General features: G+C 39.2%; 1 protein-coding gene across 1 annotated transcript in view; it reads left to right on the forward strand.

Moving 5' to 3' along the window:
* The first annotated feature begins 11,196 nt into the window (after nucleotides 1–11,196).
* Nucleotides 11,197–23,113, forward strand: part of LOC104578686 (ephrin type-B receptor 5) — a 53,337-nt gene continuing 41,420 nt past the window's right edge. The window contains exons 1-3 of the mRNA XM_010226248.2: nucleotides 11,197–11,402; nucleotides 20,940–21,004; nucleotides 21,629–22,325. Of these exons, the coding sequence (XP_010224550.2) occupies nucleotides 11,309–11,402; nucleotides 20,940–21,004; nucleotides 21,629–22,325 (856 nt within the window). The 5' untranslated portion in view covers nucleotides 11,197–11,308. The remainder of the gene's footprint in view (nucleotides 11,403–20,939; nucleotides 21,005–21,628; nucleotides 22,326–23,113) is intronic.

Genomic DNA, 23,113 nt, shown 5'->3' on the forward strand with positions numbered 1-23,113 from the left:
TTTTTTTTTTTCAAAACACTGAAAGAGTATTTATGTGAAGAGAGCAGCTAATTAAAGAGAAACTTAAGGACAAAACTGATGATCCTGCCTCATCAATATTGCCTTTATTTCCTCTATTTATTTTTAAACCTGACTTTAATATTGTGCTACTGTTGTACACTGCTGTTTTAAAAAAATCTGTATTTTGTAGGGTAGCTTTATATTGTCTTACAGCAATGCAGTTAACATTTTTTCTAATGAGTAACTCCACAAAATCAGCAGTTTTTCAGCTCTTGAAACCTTACCATGAAGTTTCTGCATGTCCAGTCTTGGGCCAGACATCCCTCTTCTGTCTGCATGTGCTCTCTTCAGCAACTATACAATCTCGTGGACTTCAGTGGGTGTCTACAAATCTAACTTACAGGGGTTTAGTAAGTAATTCTGTTGATGTTGCACAGGCAGGAAATTCTTTTGGGTGGTGCCAACTGTGCAATGGAAGCAGACCCCCAAAGAGGGGAGAAAATTCCCCTCTTAGTTACTTATGTCAGTCACTCTGTTGTGACACATAAAGAGCAAATCTACCATTTTATGTTGGCGCTGTTCTTGCATTCACTTCTCGTGAAGTGAACTCGTGCTTTCTTCTCAGAAGCATGGATTGCACTTTCAATACTCCCCTATCTGCAGGAATAGCATTTTATTTTAAGTGCGCTATTAATACGTGTGCTGTTAAAAAGGCAAATATATAATACAGTATTATTTTTATGGAAAATATCTTCTCTCTAAAAAGTCAACATGCAGCAGGCTCCTCCTATGAGAGAGGTACTATCTAAAGACTGTTCTAGAGACCATTTCTGAGAAAAGCAGCAGCCTAGGGATTTAACTTCTTCCAGGCATTGGTTTCAATTTTCTAGGCCTGCAGAGGCCCCTGTACATTCTGATACTCAGGGCTTGCTTGTCAAGGAAATTTCAAATCAATCAGTTTATGCAACACACATATATGCACATGTACAAGTACACAGTTAGAGGAGAATAAAAGTGTTATCCTGGGAGTAGAAAATATTCAGGGCAGACTGAGAACACACCACTGTCTGCAAAACGTAGTCTTACATATGAAGCATAGGTCCTTAAGGTCTTGGTTCACTTTAGAATGGAAATTTTTGCCTGCCCAGACCTGTATATGGAAACATACGCCACTTCATTTCCAGACAGTCTTTTTTTTTTTTTTTTTTCCCCTCCCCAAGCTTGCCATGTAAATGAATCCTCTGCTGATTCAGCATTTTCTGAGTGCGGGTTTTCTCTGTGCCATGTCTCTGAAAAATATTTTGTGTGTAAGCTATGTAATTGTGTGCTATAACCTATAGATTGGGGACTGCTAACTCTTTCTTACTTATTTCTTTTTAAAAAAGCTTTTGATTTGGCAAGGTGAAACATGGCATATTCATGTTCCTCCAAGTTATTACAAGGCTTTCAAAGCTCCCTGAATGACCTGGTCTTTCTCCCGCTTACCACAAACCACCCACATGATATGAACCTGTTTGGCCTAGCTGACCACTTCAGAGGCAGTGTGTGGGATAAAGAAGCCTGTGTGGGGACTCTTTGTGTCAGACTTATAACAGGTTCCCTCAGATCCTCGGATGTCTACAACTGGAAGCAGGGTTCCCCAGCAGAACTTCTTTTCCTCCAAGCTGTTCCTTAGGAAAGGAAGGAGTTTCACAAGAGAGGAGATATTACTGCAAAGAGATTTCTGGACAAGATTTGGTTTGGCAATCAGAACTGAACTTCCAAGTGTTATATTTCACTCACTGCTAGAGTCAATTTGATTTCAGTAAGCAGGATCAGAAACACTTTCTGAACCAGGGAAGCTGTTTTAAATTACTCCTCCCTGTCTGTAGCCAGGAAGAAGAATTGCAGCTGGAAACGCAGCCGGATTGTGCTGCTTGCTTGCAGTTGTTTCCCAAATTGTCCCTTCCCATGCTAATGTCAGTACACTTTGAGCTGGTGCCAGCAGCAATGGGAATGCAAACATGTACTTGCTTTTTTACTTCTCAGGAAGTTTGGTAATCCTATTTGGAACATATGTTGTTCATAAAGAGGCCATAATATTCCCAGTTATCACTGCCATCATTATGGTGTCAGGAGCAGAATAGTTCTGCTGGGGAGTACTCTTTTAATTACTGACAGAGACAGGATCTCTGTGGCCTTCTTTTCCCTCAGTACTGCACCTTCCTTATTGGCCTTCTTTGCTAGAAATGAGCAAGGTTGCAGTAAGGCATGTTGACGATTTGAGAGACAGAAGAAATTGTGCTGACCTATGTATGTATATACAGTTAGAGGCTTGAAGGAGAGTTTGCCATAATTTGCATTTGTCTTGGTTTTGTGTTCTGCAGGGACACAGAGGGTGGAGTTAGATGCTGAAAAGTAATTAGTTTGCTTTTGGTGTCTTAGTATAGCATCTTTTTGCTCAGAGCCTCAGGCTGTGCACCTGGGGTCAGTAAGGCATCTGGTGAATTAATGTAATGGGAATGCTCCTGTGCTCCTTGTTTCAGTTAAAAGTTTTCCTAATGTTGACTTGAAGAATCAGCTTGGCAACTGCATGTTTCTCATGGAAAATTTTATCCCTGTTGAATTAGAGGCAGCTCTGGATGCTTTCAGAGAGAACTGCAGGTTTCTGCAACCGAGGAAATCAAGTCAGTGACGAGATGTATCACTTGGAGAGAATTGGTTCAACAAACAGTTGAACAGTTAAATAACTTTTTGAAATAACTCTTGCATTAATTACCAAAGGAGGAAAGAGGTGCTGTGTATGTGTGTGTGTGGGGGGGGAGGAGATAAAGAAAACAAACCAGCCTTTGAAAACAATTTAAAAAAAAGTTTTCCAAAAAAAAAAAAAGAAAGAAAAAGGATAACTTTTATTCGTTTAAAAATAAAGAATTAACTAGAGTGAGATTTCCCATCTTTGGTAAAATGCCACCTGCTATGAAGTCTCTAAGCGAAAGGATCGGAATGGAAACGCTATTGCATTTCTAGTGCTTCTCCTGACAGACTTTGATGTTAGTCTGTAACATAGTGCTACAAGCAGATGTGGAGATAGAAGCCACACTTGAAAGTGGGAACTAAAACTTAAAAAAACAAAACAAAAACTGTGATTCTGTGAAAACTGAGTTTTTAAATCGTCCTCTTTAAAAGACTTTGCTTTCTTTTTGAGATTATGGCAGGTTAGCTTAGTAATTTTTCTCCCTCTCTGGCTTGTGAACTATGATATTGAAATCAGACAGTCTGTTCTGTGGCACTAATGCAAAAGCACCTAAGTATTTGTATTTTGTTGTGTGGGTTTCAGTGCCAGGGACAGTGATAAATCATGACCTCAGTGAAGAGTCGGGAGACTCTATAGAGAATTTGTGATATGCTGTTGAAAGAGATGCAGGTATTAGTTTAGTGATGACTGAAAAGGTATTGCTCCGGAGTATCTGCAGTACCTGGGATGTTATTTATGGGATCCTATGTCATCTGCTTAAAGTAACAGAACTAGCTCAAACTGTCCAGTGCAGGTGATTTCAGGTTCAATACTGAGGAATGTTGTCTTCCAGTGGGGGTCTAAAGAGATAGGAGGTAGCGCAGAGGAACTGATGGAACCCCAGTTGTTTGTGTCATTTTAAAGTACAACTAGAAAAGCTCTAACAAATACACAGGGAACAAATCCTGCAGTTGACTAGGGACTATAGGCCAGATGTCATCTAAATAAAGATGCCCTTCCCCCTCTTTCACTTCCTATTATTCCCAGCAAGTAGGGAGAGGGACTATCATCCTGACAGCAGATCTGTCTGGATATGCTTTCTAGCAGTCCAAGACTGGTAACTGCAGAGAGAAAGTACTGTATGCCACTTGAAGTTGGATGTGCATGTAACAAGAGGAGTAAGCTTCAGCATCCATGGTAAAACACAAATGAGCCTTTGAGACAGAGTAGGCGGGAGGAGCTCTGAAACTTATATCTTATTGCATTCATCCCTGACACTAAAAATAATATGAACATCGAACATTCATCATAAAGAGATGTTACAAGCCCAAAATACCTATTTTTTACCTTAATCCACTTTGCCTTCCTGCTTCCTCTTAAGACTTGTTCTAGTATTCTCCCTAACTATTACTGGCCCATGATACTCTAATTTCCTGTGGGTGGAAACAATGAACAGGAAATGCTGGATGGAGGAGGAGTAGGAGGGAAGAACCTGAGAATGTGCTTAGCTGCTCTGCAGGCTCTGCCAGTGGCAAGTTCAAATTTTTGGCTGGGCTTTTTAACCCATCTCCCCTATCCATAGTCTCCCTGTGATGCTCCACTCAGCTGACCTTGTCATGCCTATTCATTCCTTTTTGAGTCAACTCTCTCTGCCACCTTAATCTTTCTTCTCTTCATCAAGCTGCCATTTCTGCCTCACTGCTTTCTCAACTGTCTCTTCTTAGAGACAGTTTTTGGCAACCTGATTGTCTAAATAGATATGGGAGTCTGGTCCGAGCCATGAACCAGCAAGAATCATTAATTTAGTCCTTTAAATAAATATATGGGAGTCATTGCTAAAAGATAAATGGAAATAAGATAAAGTAACATATTTCTGAAGTTGAATAGTACCCTCTTGTTCTCTGTACTTGAAGCTCAGTTCAATTGTTTGAACAGTGAGATTAAAGTACCATGAGGGAAGGAACCGAAGATTCTGGATTTTGAGACAGGACCTGGAGAGAGGAATCTTCGAAGAGTTACCTGTTTTCTCACAGTTTTCCCAGAATAAGTGATTGGCTTCACAGTTCCTGGCTTTGCATTCTTACTGTTCCCTGATAGATTGCTACAGAGGAGTTAATTCAGTGGTTGATTGTTGCTGCACAATACCATACATCTCCTCCAAAAACAGTTATAGATATAGTGCTGGTGTGAAGTTCTGTGGAGCATCTCCACACAATACAGGATTAAGCTGTAGTGCTTTAGTACGTAATTGGAATGTGAGGCTCTCATTAACAGAGCAGACAGAATTCCCATCTTGGCAAGCACTGATCGTTTAAGGATGCTAGCTACATGATGGGACTTTCCTTTCAGCCATTTTCTTCCTCCTCTGGAACTTCCTAGTTTTGTGCATACATTTCCACATCAAACACTCTAATTTAGAGGCCTCAGTTAAAGCTTGTGTATTTTGTAGCCTGTTGGTGCAGTCAGCAAAATTTCAGGGAGTCAGTAAGACTGATATATAAAGATCAGGGTAACAGCAAAGTCAGTGGAGAGATTATGCTTCAGTGCCTTCTGCCTTGCTGTTTTACAAAGAAGTGTTCTGCTTGCTTTTCTTAAAATGAATTGAAAGAACAATGATAATTAATGCTAATAATGGCATAATTTTAAAAGTAAAACTAGCGGCTATCTGCGAGTGCTTGCAGTCAACCCTTTGAGAACCAAGCCATGTGATAGCATAAGGACATTAAGCTTATTAAAACGTGCTTCCCCCTGCCCCCCCAAAAACCCCACCTCTCTTCCCACCCGCCCCTAGTTATAATTAAATCTAACCCTTCATTTACAGAGCAGGTTCTCTGAACTCCGAAGTGGTTCCTTGGAATCAGGAAGAACTCTTAGTCTATAAAAAGAGCATTCTTTTCTGCAGTCGGTTTTGAAAATTCACTTTCTCTTCTGAAATGAAAGGCAATTCAAAATGCTGGAACTTCCTGTGCAAGAGAAACACTATCTTTTAGTCAGGTGCCAATGCTACGACTGTTTCCCGATAGCATACATTTGAATACCGAGAATATGAATAACAGACACGTGCTGTTTATGCTAAATACTTTTTCCTGAAAAACTCTTATAAAAGAGTAAATACATACATATATATTTTTTAAATTAGTATACTTTACTACAGCTTGCTCTACAGAGCTCTTCTGGCTTGCAAAAATTTTAATCCTTACTACTTGTATTTTAAGTGCCAGTGCATATACCTTGGTTCTTATATTTCCAGACATGTGATGTGAGGATAAATTCTTAATTTAAAAGGAGAAACTGTGGAATGTACTAACATAAAATATCCCCATATTCATGCACGTAAATTTTCATAATCCAAATTTTACCTTTTAAAGCCTTCTCCCTCTTCCCCCCTCCCCCACCCATCTTTCAAGCCTTTGAGAAGCCACTTTCTTTTCCAACTCCTTGACAATGCTTTTAAAGCCCTTCTGTGTCTCTGCACTTGATTTGTCCATGCAGATTTGCCTATGATCTCCCATATATCTACAGTAGACCTCAAGGTTATTTGTCTGCCTTGTCACATTTTTTGACTTTCCATTACAGATATTCTGCTTGTCATCTTTAGAACTTTTGATCCATCAGCAATCAGAGCTTGTTAGCTAATAAAAACCTGAATTTCAGGGACAAAAGAAGCAAAATCAGCATAACTGGAAAGATCGGAGTATGATTTCAGGAAGAATTTTCACTAGCACAAAATTTAACTTTTTTTTTTTCCTTTGTGAAAACTTCTTTTCATGAAGAACTTGATAATGCGACCTGCCTTAGAAATATTTAAGTCGGGTTCCCTTACATAAAGGTCTATACTGAGGGTTTTGAATTTAAAACCTTTTACATACTACGTGAGAAAGGTTTAATGCTGTGTCCATAAGACTGTAAATTATCCTTTTTTTTCTCTCTAGCCTCTGTGCCCCCCTTTTGCTGACATGCTTTAACCTATGCAAAAGGTAAATCAGACATCATATTTATTTCCACTTAGATAAAATTGCATTCCAAAGGCTTATGCACTGTTGTATTAAGATAAGTTTCCTGAGAAACATTAGTTTGAAGTTGATTATAAGAACCCAGTGAAGTTATAGCCAGAGGGAACAGCTGTTATCTACTCTTCCAATTGAAGAAGATAATTGTAGTGGGCAGCCCTTTGTTATTTTTGTTTGTTTATTTTTCAGGTTTTGCAATTAAAAATTTTGATATGACTACCGATATTTCTTTGAAGAAATATGTGAGGAACTCATGACTTAGGTTTTTTTTTTTTTTTTTTTAATCATAACTGGTAAGTCAGATCCTGTCAGATGGGAAGAGATTTTGTTTAGGAACATCGGTCAGAAGGATAAACTCAAGATCACTGTCCCAGCTGTGAGGCCAGTCTAGCCAAGCAGATGTGCTATAACATAGAGGAGGTACTTAAAGTAGTGTGGTTAGCTAAGCACTAAACTGGTCACATCTAACCCATAGGATGAATTAGAAGAAAATAACAAAGGCTGAGAATTGTCCCGTAGAGCTTTAGGTGGCTCTTATGGAGGAACCTGGAGAGAGAGTTTAGCTGTTCAAAGCTCCTTTTTTTATTTAGCAGAGATCTTAGGAATCTACTGAAAATAATCCAGTCCACTGGCTGTAGAGATTATTTAGAGTAATTATTCTGTTAATTTGGATATCCCCTTTGGATGGGGTGTATCTGAACTTCAATAACTTAATAAAATTTCATTAAAATAACCTCCCCTTCCCCTTAAGGTCTGTTCTTCTCTTGGATCCTACCAGGAAATTTACTGCCAGAACACAGAGGACCAGCTTCCAAAGTGCTGATATTTCCAGTGTAAACAAGAGAGTAAATTCCTTTCTTTAGAGAGTATTCAAAACCAGCTTTTGAATTGCTATTTTAAACTTTAAAGAATCCTAAAAGTCATTGACACAACTATTTTCCTTTGCAGATATTCTGTAATAAACAGCCCAGAGAAAATTTATCATAAATTGCATTGTCAAGAAATAATGAATATATTTAAGTTTAATTATACTTTAGCAAGTATAGTTTAGTTTTTCTCTCTATATTAAATTAATAAACTGCATTAACCTTAATATTATTCTCAAAGGTCTACTGCAAGTTTTGTTCTCTTCCCAGATGCCTTTAAAATATTTTGGAGTCATTTAAAATAATCTTAAATAATAATGGAGGACAAAAGGAATGTAACAGTTGTTGAAATCATTTATGCATTGACTTAAGTGTTCCTCTGTGCTGCTATGTATGTCCCAGTGATTAATTTTGAAGAAAAACACATTAATTCCATAATATTAAAACACTGATCAGTAGACTGTGTGTTGCTGTCCCTGCATCTGTTTCCTGTACAGGATGCAGAAAGATAAGAATAGTAGTTACTGTCATTATGGTCTACAGATTTCAGTGTAAGAGCTGGGCAGTGTTATAACTGTTCAGAGTGTCGCACAGACATTGAATGACAACTTTTCACAATAGACTTGTGAGCTGTATAGATAAGATTTATCCTAATGAGGTGAGTGGGCCAGGGTCACAGGGCTATTTCAGTGGCAAAATAACAGTTACAGTAGGAGAGACCTGGAGAAAAAAAATAAAAAGGGCATTTGATCTCCTGCATGATATTAGCCATCAATCAGATGAAATATTAACTCCATTTTGTTACTCTGTCTAAAAATGATGAATCAATGTACTGCACAAAGTAATTGGTGTGGTAGTTTATTAACTTGAGAATTTGCTCATTTATCTTTTTTAATCTTCTTTGCTAGCAGATAGTACTAGGCTGTTAAGAGTGGAGGAGATTACAAGACTGCACCAGGGAAGTCTTTTAAAAAAAATTTCTGGACCCTAAAGAGTTTTTGAGGTGCCTTTCTCTTGCGTATATATACTTTGTGTGAGAAAGAAGTGTGACATATATGAGGGAGACTTGTTGGATCAAGCATAGCAGAAGGAGGTTATAATGATACCCCTGTAATGATTTTACTGTAACTAGACCTAAAGGGGTCACAGTTAGCAATGAAGAAAAAAAAATTACTGCTCCCATGGAAGGCACCAGGATGATTTGGAAAAGTTCTTGGGATATTTTGGAAGAATGGGAACAGAAATCATTGTTATGATTTCACCTTATCTTGGTGTATCGGTTTAAAATACATAAAAATACTTCATTACACACGGTTAGTGACCATGTGAAAGCAGTTGCCATAGAAGTGCACAGAGCACAGAGAAGAGTATTGGCAAGTTCAGAAAAAGAGATTAGATAAATTCATTGCTCGAGGAACCCCGGTATTCTTTTTGTGGATGTTGAAAGACTGTAGGGTGAATTGACCACAGAACGGCCAGGCTTGCAAGTTCTCTCCAGGTATCATCTCTTTCTGCCACTGCGGGGAACGGAAACGGTTTTAGATGGATCACTGTTCCATGCAAACATTTTTTATATTCTGAAATAAGTTTGCATAAGCGCATGAGAACTGTTATTCTGTTGACTTCACATCCCCCCAAAAATTAGTTTTTTGTTGTTGTTGTTTTTTTTTTAAGAATTGATTGTTTCTTTTTTGTGTTACCGGTCCTATTATTTCCATTTGCTTCCATGTCTCATGGGAATTAGATACTTTGAACAATCCTGGAGTTAGGATTTCTACAAAGAAATGCAGGATGGCAATCCCTTTGGAGCATGCTCTGCAGTGGATCAAGCTACTGTCAGATTTTAGGTAATGGTGTAATGGAGCTGATCTTGGGTCTCCCATAATGAAAGCAGGCTATGAGACTGCAAGCTGCCTCTCTTCTGGTCTGCTAATTTCAGGGAGAAATAGAGAACTCAAAGAAATGTCTACATGCCACTGCTGAGAAGGAAGAACCTGTCAGGCTCTCACCTTTTCTGTGAGATGCTAGTGTACTATTCATTGGGTAGAGGAAAAGGCAACAATATAAAATTGCACACTGACATGTATATGTGTATTTATACATAAAAAACGATGACAGATAGTTGTCTTTTTAACTGCTGAAATAAACTCTTTTCCTGGAAGATATTTTTCTATACTCTGGTAATTCTTACGGTAAGAAGGATTTTCTGATCTTTCAGTCTGAAATTTTATCCTTTCATAGTTTCATTCTGCAGTGTTTATTTATTAGGTGGTGTTTACACCCTTCCTAAACTAAAACAGTATTACCTCCAGTTCTCTCATTTAGTCTTTGTTTTTCGTCAGTCATAGTTAGCTGATTTTCTCTCTCCTCATAAATCATTTCACTTGAATCAAAAGTTGTTGTTTCTTCTCAAAATCCCTTTAGTTTCTTTTATAATTTTTGGATGTTTGGGGTGCCCTTAGCTCATCTATGCTTGGTGTTCCAGGTCTTTGTTAGGGTCAGTAGAGGAGAGAAGGTCACTGTAGGGAGGCCCCTTATTTTAGTTACAACTCTTCTCTTGACTCTTTGTCAGCCAAATTATTAAGTCATTTCTTGTCTCTCATGGCTGTTTTTCTCATTAGCTACAGTTGTCTGGTATCAGTGAAGCATTTATAATGCTCTGCGCAAAGGTCACCTAAAGAAACAAAACATACTGTTTTTCATATAACATGCATACTACCATAATATTTCTGTGTCAGGGTGAGTACTGGGTGGATGGACCCCAAAATACATTGTTTAATAAAATTATTGTGCTGGGTTAATGCAATTCGGTACAAGACTTGGCTCCATGGTTCTCTAAAGACTGTGAAGCTTTGATGTCAGCTTCTTAACAGGGTGTTGTTTTTTGTTTGTTTGTTTTCTTTTGTTTTTGTGCTTAAGTTAATAAATTTATTCTTGAATTGTTTTCCTGGCTGGGATACAGATTCCCTTGAAAAATGCTCATCTATAATTTGTTCCCTCATCTGCAGGCATATTTAAGGAAATAATGATGTCCATCTTTGAAAGTGTCATACTGTCAGGGATGAATGGCGGTTTTGCAGGGATGAATGCCTACATCTGCGGTTATTTCTAGGGTGAAAAATGTCAACAGTACAGATGTGCATTGCCGTAAATGCCATGAACTCTTTTGCCATGGAGACTGCACTGAAGAGTCCTGAACAGGCAAAGTACAATTATAAGAGACAGAATTTGGAAAGCCTATAAGGGATTTCGAATGGGCCAAAGAACTTTGTCAAAGACTTAAGGCAAAGGTCAAGACTTAAGCCATTCAGTAACAATATAGCATATACTGTGAGTTAAACACTGGCCTGGGCAACCCCACTGCCATTGATGCCATAGTCGTCTCTGTGTTTATTGGTACTGTACAAAACAATGCCAGTACTGACTGCTGAGTTGGGGGCATGTAAGAAAGCATTAATATGACTCATAGTGTGTCTGTGCTACTCTCTCATCGCATGTAGCTCAGAATTTGTAAAAGATGGGGCACCTGTATATAAAGGGCCAAATCTGTATTATTGTGACTGATTTCTGTTTCCACTTTTTGTCTTAACCAGAACTTCTGTGTGTGAAGATCTCTACTTTGACTTAGGAAGGGATTGGAACACCCCAAGTAGCCTGTGAACATTGGAAACGAGTGGGATGTGTTTTTTGGGAGATGGTGGAATCCACAGATAATCTTGATGGATTCTAATGGTGCCATCAGTGCAAGGAGAGTGGCAGGAATGGGTTGCCTGTGGATGGTCTGCCTCTTTCATCTAGTCACCTCTCTGGAAGGTAAGAGCAGATTTTATATAATGTATCAACTTTCCAAATATCTTATGTAGAGATATCTTTCCAAATATCTTATGTATTCCCTAGTATGCTTAACCAAGTCTAGATGAGCTTCAAGAAATGTCTTTCTGTTTAATGGTAGCTCACTGTCTCGTGTGATATGGAAAGTATTGTTTCAAGTGGGACAGACAGCCCCTGATATGAAGAACTTGTCCCATAAATGAACATTTATATTTGCTGCCTTAGGAATAAGAGAGTCTTGGAGATTAAATCTTTTGCTTCTGACAATAAGGTTCTTTGTGCTTTGTATGTGTTCAATACCTGTGTTTCTGTTCTTGTACCATTTTTGTTTGTGAAACAGTCTCTGAAGGTTTATGCTGTTCTACACGTCCAGTTGGCTGAATTCGGAAATTTTTGCCTATGCCATCTGAGCCAATTGTCCCATATAATAGATATGAAGGGAATGCTTTTCATGAACAAAAGAGGTAGTTTGTGCTGAGTCAGAAGAGGCAAGGAGGGAGAGAATAATGAAGCCAGAGTAGAGAAAATATGGCAGGGCAGAGAAAAAGAAAAGCCAAGAAGAGAGGGGGGGAAGGGAGCATAGGTGCTAGGACAGAGGGTGATTGCAGGAATGGTGAGAAGGAAGGTAGGGGAGAGAATCAGAGAATGCTAGAGGTATTGTAAACAGCTCTTGTTTGTTCCAAGAAATATGCTTGCAGCCATATGTGCTCACTGAACTGCACTGCTTTGTGATGAATGCTCATACGTGAGTCTCTAAAAAAGGAGAGGAAGATGGGGGAGGAATCGGAGGGAGTCAGAGAAGAAAAGACCTGGAGGCAGGGAAAGAAGAGCAGTGGGAGTGGGGAGATCTCAAGAAAAAGAGCATAGATATTGGGAAGAAAAAATACCTTTCTATTTATCTGTTTATTTTCAATGATTCAGAGGAAAGACCACGATTAAACATCTTATCTTAATAGGAAGTGAATAGAGTTGGGGAGAGGGAAGTTTGGAGAGAAGATAATCAGTGGAAGGAGATTTGTTATGTATTTATTATGTGTTTCCTCTGAAATGGTAATAAAAGTCCCAAGAAGAGGAAGGAAGTATGTCTTTGCACTGTGATCTGAAGCTGTGTCGCCAGGCCTTGTCATTCAGGATTTATTGTGGAGGTTTCTTGCAGAGTGTTCAGGCTATAGGCTTCATGAGTTCATGGAAACTGCTGAAAGTCAATACCATTGTAGACCCTTGGCAAGTGTTTTTTATATATATATATATATATACACACACATACATACATTTTTTTTTCTTTCCGCCTTTTAGTTTATGTTGTTTCACTGGGGATATGTCATGCAGGATTGTAATAGAAATTGTTAAATTTCTGCAGCTCTACATACTGCAGTGTTTTAAATGATTTTACAAAATATTGGAAATAGTTTTTTTATGCCTCAGTATAACTGATGGAGAAACTGAGATAAGAGAAAGGAAGGAAAATATCTGTGCTCTCCAACTACAAAATAACTCAATTCCTGTAGAAACTGACATTTTCAGAATTTAGCGATCACTCCTTTAAGTTTGTAGAGATTAAAGAATTTAAAGAATGCTGCATGATACAACTAGATCACATGCTTGTGTTGCTTGGATTAGAACGGCAAAGTGAAATTCTGTCTACAAATCGAAAAGTACAAGTGCCTGTAAGCTGCTGAATTGGATTGAGGGGTCAGGTCCTGGCATGCAAGTAGTGCAGGGTGCTATGATAGTAATATAATCTGATTTGAATTTTAGATATGCTTTTTTGTTGTTGTTTTGGTCAGAAGGCAAGGAAAAAATGTACATTAGGAGAAGGAAAGAAGTCTGCTGAGAATTTAGTGAAAAGTTTGGCTTTGCTGCAGACTAAGCCAACAGACCAATTAGCCAATATATTTTTTGCTGATTCTTGATACTGTTCAATGGAAGCTGAAACTTCATGTTTTAGAATTACATTGAAAAAACATATAAGGAATATCAAGTTTCATCTCTGTTTTCTGGGAGATGCCTATGATGTATTTCGTCTCTGACTAAAAAGGGTTGACTCAATGGGAAAAATCAGGATAATTTTTCTTGCAAGTGTTTTTCAGACATTAGGGTTTGATTTGAACAATATGAATGTAAATGATTTTTTCTCTCAAACTGAAGATTTTTATTTTTATTTTAAAATTTTTCCATTAGTGGCAAAACTAGTAGAAAAAGTGCTAATAAAACCCTCTTGTAAATGGCTAAGAAATGAAGAGAGGCACAGTGAGGGAAAATAGCCAAAATCTGCAAGGCACATTTTGATTCATTATCAAGACAGAAAATACTTCCTATGTGGAATGCTTTATAGGTGAGTTGAGGGCACCTTTGCTCTTTTTACAGGATGCAGGGGGAGATTAAACCTCTTCATGACTCAGAAGTAAGGAAGTTCTTGTAGGCAGTTTAAAGTAAACCCTAGGGCACTTAGGGGGATTTTTTTATGTATAAAAGAATCATTAGACTGAACTGATTTGATACAGATCTAGTATTTGCATGCTGATTTCACTAGGAATGAACATGTTGTCCAAAATTTTCCAGGTACGATTTTTAGGCTGGAGAAAAACCTGAATGGGAAGAATCAAGTAAAACTGTTTTAGGAAAAGGGTACATTTGTAATCTTGTTATTTTGATTTTATAGAAGGAATCAGTATTTCACAATACTTCTCACTAAAACTGCGTTGCTCAAGTTTATGACTTGTTATGGTTTTAGATTTTTTTGTGGAGGGAGGTATTATTTTTGAGCTACGTGCTGGATTTTTTTTTTTTTTTGTAAAACACAGAAGGAAAGGCACAGAATTTAAATTTCTGTAAGTAGCTAAGGGTGCATGTTACTACTTTTACAGTTTATCATTAAAGATTTCTGCTAAGCTAACCTTACTCGGTGTAAAAGAAAGGGAAGCATAAAATTTAAGAAAGCCTGAAGACTACAGGCAAAATAGCTGAAGACAAGTCATAACTTGCTGATGACATACCTCTTACTGAGGCACACTTTTGAATTCTGTGGAATATTGATTTTGCTTGACTGACTTATAGGTGTTTACAATTGCAGACACAAACTGAGTTCGTTTTGCTGAGCTAATTAAATATATCCTGAAGTAATGATGTGTTTTGCAGGTCTTAGTGCCTACAAGTTATTTTATAAAACTATCCAACCCGCAGAATGGCTGAATAGGTATTAGGTATTAAAATAGTTCAGCCTATTTAAGTATCTTCAGGAGGTTCAAGACATGGTGAAAGGATAATTCGGCTGCTTCAGTAGCACCTTTTCAAATTAAAATAGCTATGTGGAAAAGATATTATGCACAGAAAAAGCTGTGAGGTTGCTCAGTTTTATTTTTTCCCCTATGTCTCCTGTTACTTGGTTGATCATCTTGGGTGATAGAAAATAATATATTGATTGCTGGAGTTGGCTTGGCTTGGCATTGAACTGTAGGAAAACTGTGGGCTTTTTTTTTTTTTCCTTTTTCTGTCAAGGTAATCCTCAGTCTCAGACATGCCATTGCCTTTTGTTTTGTTACATACAAGTAACATTGAAAATGTATATTACTTTTCTTGGCAGAAGAAAAAAGCAAAAAACTTTTTACTTCCTTTGCTTGTGATACACAGGAGTTATTAAAGTCCTAGCATTCTTTTTTTCTGTCATTTTCTGCCTGCTTCTTTCCTGTTGCTGTCCTGCATGCCAAAATCTTTGCCACATGCTTCTGCTCTGGGCAGAAGAAACTCCAGGAGTAAACAGGAGATGGATGGGATTAAGCTGCATGGACAGATTGTTGGGAAGGGGAGCTGAGACCAGGTTATCCCAGATGTCCATCTCAGCAGCTACACTTGATATGCTTTCTCCCATAATAGGTTTACTTGCTAGTTCCTGTGCTAGGACATAACTGTTCGCAAGTTCATACACTGTTCACAGGTATTATGTCATAATTCAATAACGAAACTGTTCAAGAGCTGCAGGATAGCTATCACTGCTTGGAAGGCTATAGAGGGCTAGTTGGGATGCTGCTAAAACTGTTTATATTCAAAGCTAATTAAAGCTTCAGAGAAAAGGAAGAGCTCTTTTGGATTTTGCATTCTTATTATATGCAATATCTCGAGCTATATGCTTCAGTAGAACCAGGGCAGAAACAAACACATTTTAGTCTTTTTAAAGGCAAAACATAAGCAGAAAAGCATTAATAAAATTCACGTCGTACAGCCTTTAGAAGCAACCAGTTTGACAGAAGTACAGTTGCACAGAAGGGTAAGTTCTAGACTCAATAGCGAGGTTTTACAGAAAGAAGCCCTTAAAGAGTTAAAGAAAATATATCCTATTACTAGGAAAGTTGTATGCAATCATTTAATTAGATTATATATGCAAAGTTGAAACTAAGCATTTATTTTTGTTATTTCCTGATTTTTCCTACCTTAACTCTGCTACATTGCTCTAAAGCTCGGCTAAAAGCAGAGCTAAAAAACATGTTAAAAGCTCTGCTACATTGCAAATAACTGCAACATTCCAAATCCTCACCAGTTGGCTGACATTACTGTATTTGACAGATGGTACATAACTCCTGACTGGAGTGTGATAATTTCTCCATGCTGATGACAAATTTGATGTTCTGATAGTGTCAGCATTTTGCTCTGACATAGCAAGTAGTTAGAAATTATACCTCATGGAACTTGCTAAATACATGTCCCATTGCTTTGAAAATGCTTTCTTGTCAATTGCATGGGAGTACAGAACTCATGCAAGAACAATCACAGCAGGAATGACTTATCAATATTTAAAAAAAGATTTATCATTCTTTTTAAGCACAATTCCTTTGTCTCATGTGGCTTAGGTTTGTATATGTTCTCTTGCATAAGGAGGCATACTTTATAACTCCAGCTTGTTTCGTCATGTTAGGTCATATATGAACTATAAAAAGACATTTTCATTATATAATTAGAGATCTTTATACAGAGTAAGCATGAACAAATGGGTATTTTGAACTATGCACAGCTACTTTAGCTTGTTTTTTACTTGCTTAATTCACTCATTCTTGAAAAATAAAATACTTGTTAAAATTTTATATGTCACTAGCCATTGCTATTATTTATTTCACCATGCTGCTATTTAGTGTGTTTAAAGCTTCCCAACGATTTCTCTGTATTCTGTCTCCAAGGGATGGCCCACATTTATATAATTATATTTGGTAGGTTTTATGATAAAATGCTTGTCTCCATGCACTCAAAGGAGCACAGAGAACCAATGACAGGTGTGGGAAATGGAATAACTGAATCAGAGAAATTAGCACCCTGACCTGCATTCTCCTAGGGATATCACAGGACAGTGATCAGTCCAATTTTCTGGGTATGAAACTCATAAACACAAGTCAATAGGAAAAGCTCTCTGGAGCACCTTTCAGCCCGAGTGGGGTGCTACCAACAGGTTTACAGAGCTTTACGGGATCCAAGGAAGATCATATGGGGATTGTACAAAGCTTAATACAAGTTGTTTAGAGGACAAACCATAGACAGGGAAAGGGAGAGATCAAGATGATTTGTGGAGGAACAAGGGATAGAGGGCAAATAGAGGAATAAGTGGATAAAACGGGCCAATTGCCTGTAACCAGGTCAGGATGCTTGTCCGACAATGCCTTGTCTGTCCTACCTTATTAAACTTCCTTTCCTAGCCATTTGCCAGCCCTCTGGAAAAGGCTGTGTATGTGTGTGGGTGCATGGAGGTCTGAGTGCCTGCTGCTGGAGTCAGACTGCAAGTCATAGGGGTTCATGTGTTTGTGGTGCCAGCAACTGGACCTAGTGAGAGTACATAGTGTGTGATTGCTAGTGAATATCAAGTCAGACTGGAAGACTGGTGAGCAGCATTAGTGTCTTGGGAAGCTAGGTAGAGACCAGAAGGGTCTGAGAGCTGACTGTTTTAGGCATCAGGAGGTTCAAGTCACCTAATTGAGAAATTGTGTATCCCGAGGGTCAGCTGAGAGACCTGTTTGCATGCATGTGTCTCTCTTACTTGGATGGATCAGCTACTGAGGGGACGAGGAAGTCTAGGCAAATTCCTGAGTAGACAGCAACGTCTGAAAGTTGACTGCATCATTTGTATATGTGTATCTTTCCACATCTGGAAGCAAAACAACCCAAGATCCAGCTACTGGGTAGGCTGAGAGTCTAATACCAGTTATTGGAGGTATCCTTCATCCTGATCAGCCAGAGAGGGACATGTATTGAGGCTATTGGTACTCTTCGTATTTGCATGACTGGTGAGTGTTTCTGTCCATGATGATTCATGTGGCTGACTGTATGTGTTCATGTGTGTTGTTAACGTGTGTTCGTGTATATGCCTGTTGTGAATATACACTCAGCCTCTCTACTGGTTGCACTTTAGCATATGGAGCAGCAGCAGCAACCTTGCTTCTGTCAGGCACCTAGATTCAGCAACTCAGTAAATTCAGATTTGCCTGCTGGACCTTGTATTAACAAAGAAGGATGACTTTTGGTTTGAAAGAACAGGCTCATTGTGAAATGAGATTGTAGTCAGTTTTGAATATGTTTTGAGGTAGAGTGCAAGTAGTCCATTTGACTCACTGCTGTGTGAGATCTTATAGAAGAATTTAGGAAGAAAAAATAGGGGAGAATTTCTCATCAGCTGTGTTTTGTGTGTTTGTTTTGAACTAAAATAGCAGTCTTCATCTTATCTATTTAAAACTTCTATATATCTCATATATCTTGATTATTCCTCAGGGACAGGGTGCAGTATTGCTTGGCTGAGTCTCTGAGGCTACCTGCTTGTGTCTAGCTGTATCATGGACAGCCTTAGTCCTGAGTCCATATCCTTGACTCTGAACAAGACTGAAAGAGTATAGTTCATTATAAATTCATCTGAAGAGACCATTGCTCTCTACACTAAAGACTAGCAGAATTTAGAATAGTCTGGCCCAATGTACTGGCGATATAGACTGTTCCATCAGTGCCAATAAACTGTCAGAGTGAAGGTTTACACCTCAACAGGGGCATGTGGTCTTCCATAGTGTTATTATTAATTATCCTCTGCACAAATCTTTGGGATCCATTCCAACTAGTATTTTCCTAAACAATGCCTAAGTATATGTCAAAAGTTAGAATGAACCAAAGACCATTCCTGAGAGATTGTTTGAATGCAGCCATTCAGTTTTGTACGGTCAGGGAACTTCAGCCGTTTGAACATCAACTATAGAGTGCCAGTTTTCCTCAGCAATAGAGAACAGTCTCTGGCTTGTTGGTTTTACAAGGATGACTAGGGCATGATGCAAGAGATATAGCCAGCAGCAGAGGGAGAAGAAAATAATCAGGGGCTTTTGACTGTGTGCCTACAAATGAGAGATATGCACACAATAATCATGTGTACTTTTTGTTCTAATGCTTCCTGTTTTTTTAAAAATTCACAATTGGATGGGGAATCCAGTCTGCTTCAGGCCACCTGTATCTCTTCCCCTGTGGAATATTTATCAGCTTGATAAAGATTACCTGGCTCACTGGAGAAGCTGTCAGGAGAATAAGCTCCCTGCCAGCAGTGGCAGAGCTCAGGCTGCTGGACAAGTTGTCTTTATTTTCTCTCTCCTTTTTTCTCTCTCACCTTCTACCTTTCTTTCCCTGTCCTGATACTTGGTATTTTCTTCTAGGACTTCTATGGGATAGTTACATAGCTCATGAAGGGAATGACTCAGACCTGATTGTGAAAGTATTCCTTGTTTGTTGATAAATAACTTTGTGTATTATTCCAATATAGCAAAGTTTGAGAAACCAATGGCAAAATACTGATGTGAGAGACTTCCCCTCCCTACACCTGACTGTGTAGTTCCAACATCAATGTGCACGGGAGATTACAAAGTCCCTCTGCTGCAGGGATAGCTTGAGGAAGGATCATATCTCAAGAAGGTTCATAGACCTTTCCTAATCATTCTGTTTCTCAAGAGGAGCCCTGTGAGTCAGGTTATCCTCAAGTGCAGACCTGGTCAGTATTCCTCAAGTCTGCTAGGTAATTCTGTAAAGGTGTTTGCTTCAGCAGTAAGCAGTGCATCTTTCCAGTTCCAGCAAGCCAGCCCAGATAACTTTATTTCTGCTGAAGCTGGTAACTGTGGCAACTTGCTGCAACTTTTCCTCAGAAAAGCTTAAGAAATTTATGATCTGTAGGAATATGCCAAACATCAATTCTGGGACTTTGGGGAAGTCTGAGGTCTAGATAAACTTAATCCCTTGATCATCTCTGTTTAAGGATGAGACTGACCTGTTCTTTTTGCTACTTAATGGTGATTGAATTCCAAGGAGTGCTTATCAGTATATTGGAATCAGTAATCCAGCAATATGAAAATAGTAATTATTAATGTAGTATGTCTGTATAAAAGATGGGACAATCACATCTTTAAGGAGAACAGCAAGATTTTTTTTCGTCTTCCATTTCCATTTTCTTTCCTTATTTATTTATTTGTTTATTTGTACACAAGTCCACAGGATAGAAAAGGGAAAATTAAAAGAAGCAAGCAAACAAACAAACAAAAATTCTTATGTACAATATATATAAGAATATGCAAATACATACATTACTGAGTTTTTTTCCCTATATCCCCCCTATAAAATACACATAAACATTCACGTGGTAGCATACGAGTACCTTCCAGGGTGGTCTCAGAGCCGATGTTCCCTACTGAGAGTACTATATGTATAGTTTTCAATGTCGCAATGTGTTCGGTATTGCTTTGTAATGAATAGAGAATCATCCCCAGGAGCAGTCAGTCTGGTACTTATCTCCAGTGGCAGATTCACTTACAAGGGGATTGCAGACTAGTTGCAGGAATAAGGTTGACCTGTGAGGTTCTCTTCCCCCAAGCAGTATGCAAAAGGCTGTTTGATAACTAGTTTCTGGTATGTTTGGAACTAGAACACAGGCTTGCAGCCTAATACCCAGACCCAGAGTGAAGCACATACCCCACAATATCAGCTGGATCATCATCCTAAATTCACAGAGACATTTGGCTACCAAGCCAGAAACAAAGGTGTTCCGGGCCTTACATTTACACTAGTAAATAAAATGGTCAAGTGAGGCCGTATGGGGAATGGCATAGTCTAACACATATCCATATAACTTCTGCCCCACCCTTTGCGAAAAGAGAGTGGTTCTCATTATGATAAATCTGGCCCATGCTGTGACTGTGCCTACACACTTCCTGAAAGAAGGTTTGTGTGGCCAAATAATGCCAAGCAGCTTGGTAGTTATGGCACAGCATGATGATGTGCCAGTGCCAAAGCCCTTCTCTTGGCCCTGCTGAAGTTGTGTGTATGGGTATAGTCTGTTATGCTTGATCTCAACACATGAATATGTATTCTGAGTTTGTGGAAGCTATCTACAGAAGTGGTTGTTTTGTTTTACTTTGCTTTGTTTTGTTTTCTCCAGAGAGTTCTGTGAGGGACAGATAAAATTTTACCATGACTTGGAAAAGCACAAAATACTCTTTTTATTTAATTATTTTTTAACATAAACAGAAATACTTCTGGATACCACTGGAGAAACCTCAGAGATTGGTTGGACCACCCACCCTCCTGATGGGGTAAGCATTTCTCATGTCTTCTTGCCCCAACCTCTGTTAACAAGTGTGTAGGCAATCAGAAAAAAGGAGATTGGAGCCCATGAGGCTTGTTTTATGTTTTCTGTTCATTTGAACAACCTGAACACTTTGTGCAAAAACAGATTTTTAAGAGAGGAGTTTGTAGGATAGGATACTGTTTCTTCTCTTACCCTTCTCCTCCCCTGCTTCCCTCAAAAGTGCTTATGAGATCTCCGGCGTTCCCCAAAACAGCCTAACTGTAGTAGACCAGGGTAGGAGGGACTTCTGCTGTAATATTTTGTCCAGAGCAGTCTCTCATTTCTGCCCGATTTGTTTGTCTTGTACATCTTGCCTCTGGAGATAATAAGGATGGAGGGAGGGGGGAAGATGTAAACTTCTGACATAAAGATCCTCAATGCCGTATGATGGGTTTGCATGGAAACAGTCCCTCCTTTCATCCTTTAAGTGTCTTTCTTTACAACATCATACTTGGTCTTGTCTAGACCACTGTATTGCACATACGATCAGTGGGTTCAAGTCCTGTAATAGGTATGGAAATCCCTATCACAATTTTTACTAATTCTTCTTTTTTTTTTTTTTCCCTCTTCTTCCATATATCCATTATAGTGGGATGAGGTAAGTGTCCTGGATGACAAGAAACGCCTGATCCGAACTTTTCAAGTCTGTAATGTGGCTGAACCAGGTCAGAATAACTGGTTACGTACTCACTTCATTGAACGACATGGGGCCCACCGAGTACATGTCCGCCTCCGTTTCTCAGTGAGAGACTGTGCCAGCATGCGTACTGTGGCCTCGTCCTGCAAGGAGACTTTCACGCTCTACTACCACCAAGCAGAGGCCGATATAGCATCTCAGGACTCGCCAGAGTGGCATGAGGGCCCCTGGACCAAGGTGGATACTATTGCAGCTGATGAAAGCTTTTCCCAGGTAGACAGCACTGGGAAGGTGGTAAAGATGAATGTTAAAGTCCGTAGCTTTGGGCCACTTACCCAGCGTGGCTTCTACCTGGCCTTTCAGGACTCAGGAGCCTGCATGTCCCTTGTGGCAGTTCAGGTCTTCTTCTACAAATGCCCAGCTGTAGTGAAAGGATTTGCCTCCTTCCCTGAAACATTTGCTGGAGGGGAGAGGACCTCCCTGGTTGAGTCACTAGGGACATGTGTAGCAAATGCTGAAGAGGCAAGCACAACTGGGTCTTCAGGTGTTCGGCTACACTGCAATGGCGAAGGCGAGTGGATGGTGGCCATTGGACGATGCACCTGCAAGGCTGGCTACCAGCCTGCTGATGATGAACGGGCCTGCCAAGGTGAGTTATATTTTCTCCACCTCTTAGGCAGCCCATTGCTTATTTTATCTCTGTGTCAGTATTTGATATCTGCCAAAAGGTGATAAATCTAGGAAGTTTAATCATTTGTCACAGTGAGTGCTTACTAAGAGCCTCTTCTTCTCAAACTTAGTGCTACAGACTGAAGGTGGAGGGACAATTTTTGTTTTTAAGAACATGGTTAGAAACTCCATTTAGGGCTTAGCTCAAGCTGTTATCACAGAGAGCCATTTGGACTACATGTGCAGTATGGGCGGAAGTTGTGACTAGCCAACTGTAACATGGTTCCACTTCTCCAACAAGTTGTACCATTCTTGGAGGTGAGATGCCACAGGGTGTAGAGTTGAGCCTGGAGCTAATATCCTCTGCTTGCTTGGGCTCTTTGCTGGTACTGTTGGAACCAGTGGTAACAAGAGAAGAGGTAAGCCTAATCACGGAGAGGAAGCATGCCACAGGGATCTGTGGGACTGGATGGGAAAGAAGCAACCATGATAATGCTGCTGTCATGAGGCCTGTGAAGTGGTGTTTTGTTTTGTTTTGTTTTGTTTTCCTCTCGGGCACAAGACATTCTGTGTGAAATGGTCCTTGGAGGAAGTAGAACCAATGACATATCATCCAGTAATGGTATTAGGCTGAAATCTGGCCAAAAATAAACAGCCAGTCTAATATCATGACTCTGTCCATTTCAAGCTCAGGACAATCCATTAGACTAAACTGCTTTGTATGTTGCTTGCATATGCATAATTTTGGGTATAGTGTGCTTCTGCTGC

This window comes from Tinamus guttatus, unplaced genomic scaffold (genome assembly GCF_059628265.1).
Source record: "Tinamus guttatus ecotype Peru unplaced genomic scaffold, ASM5962826v1 Tinamus_guttatus_pri_ptg000408l, whole genome shotgun sequence".
Lineage (NCBI taxonomy): Eukaryota > Metazoa > Chordata > Aves > Tinamiformes > Tinamidae > Tinamus > Tinamus guttatus.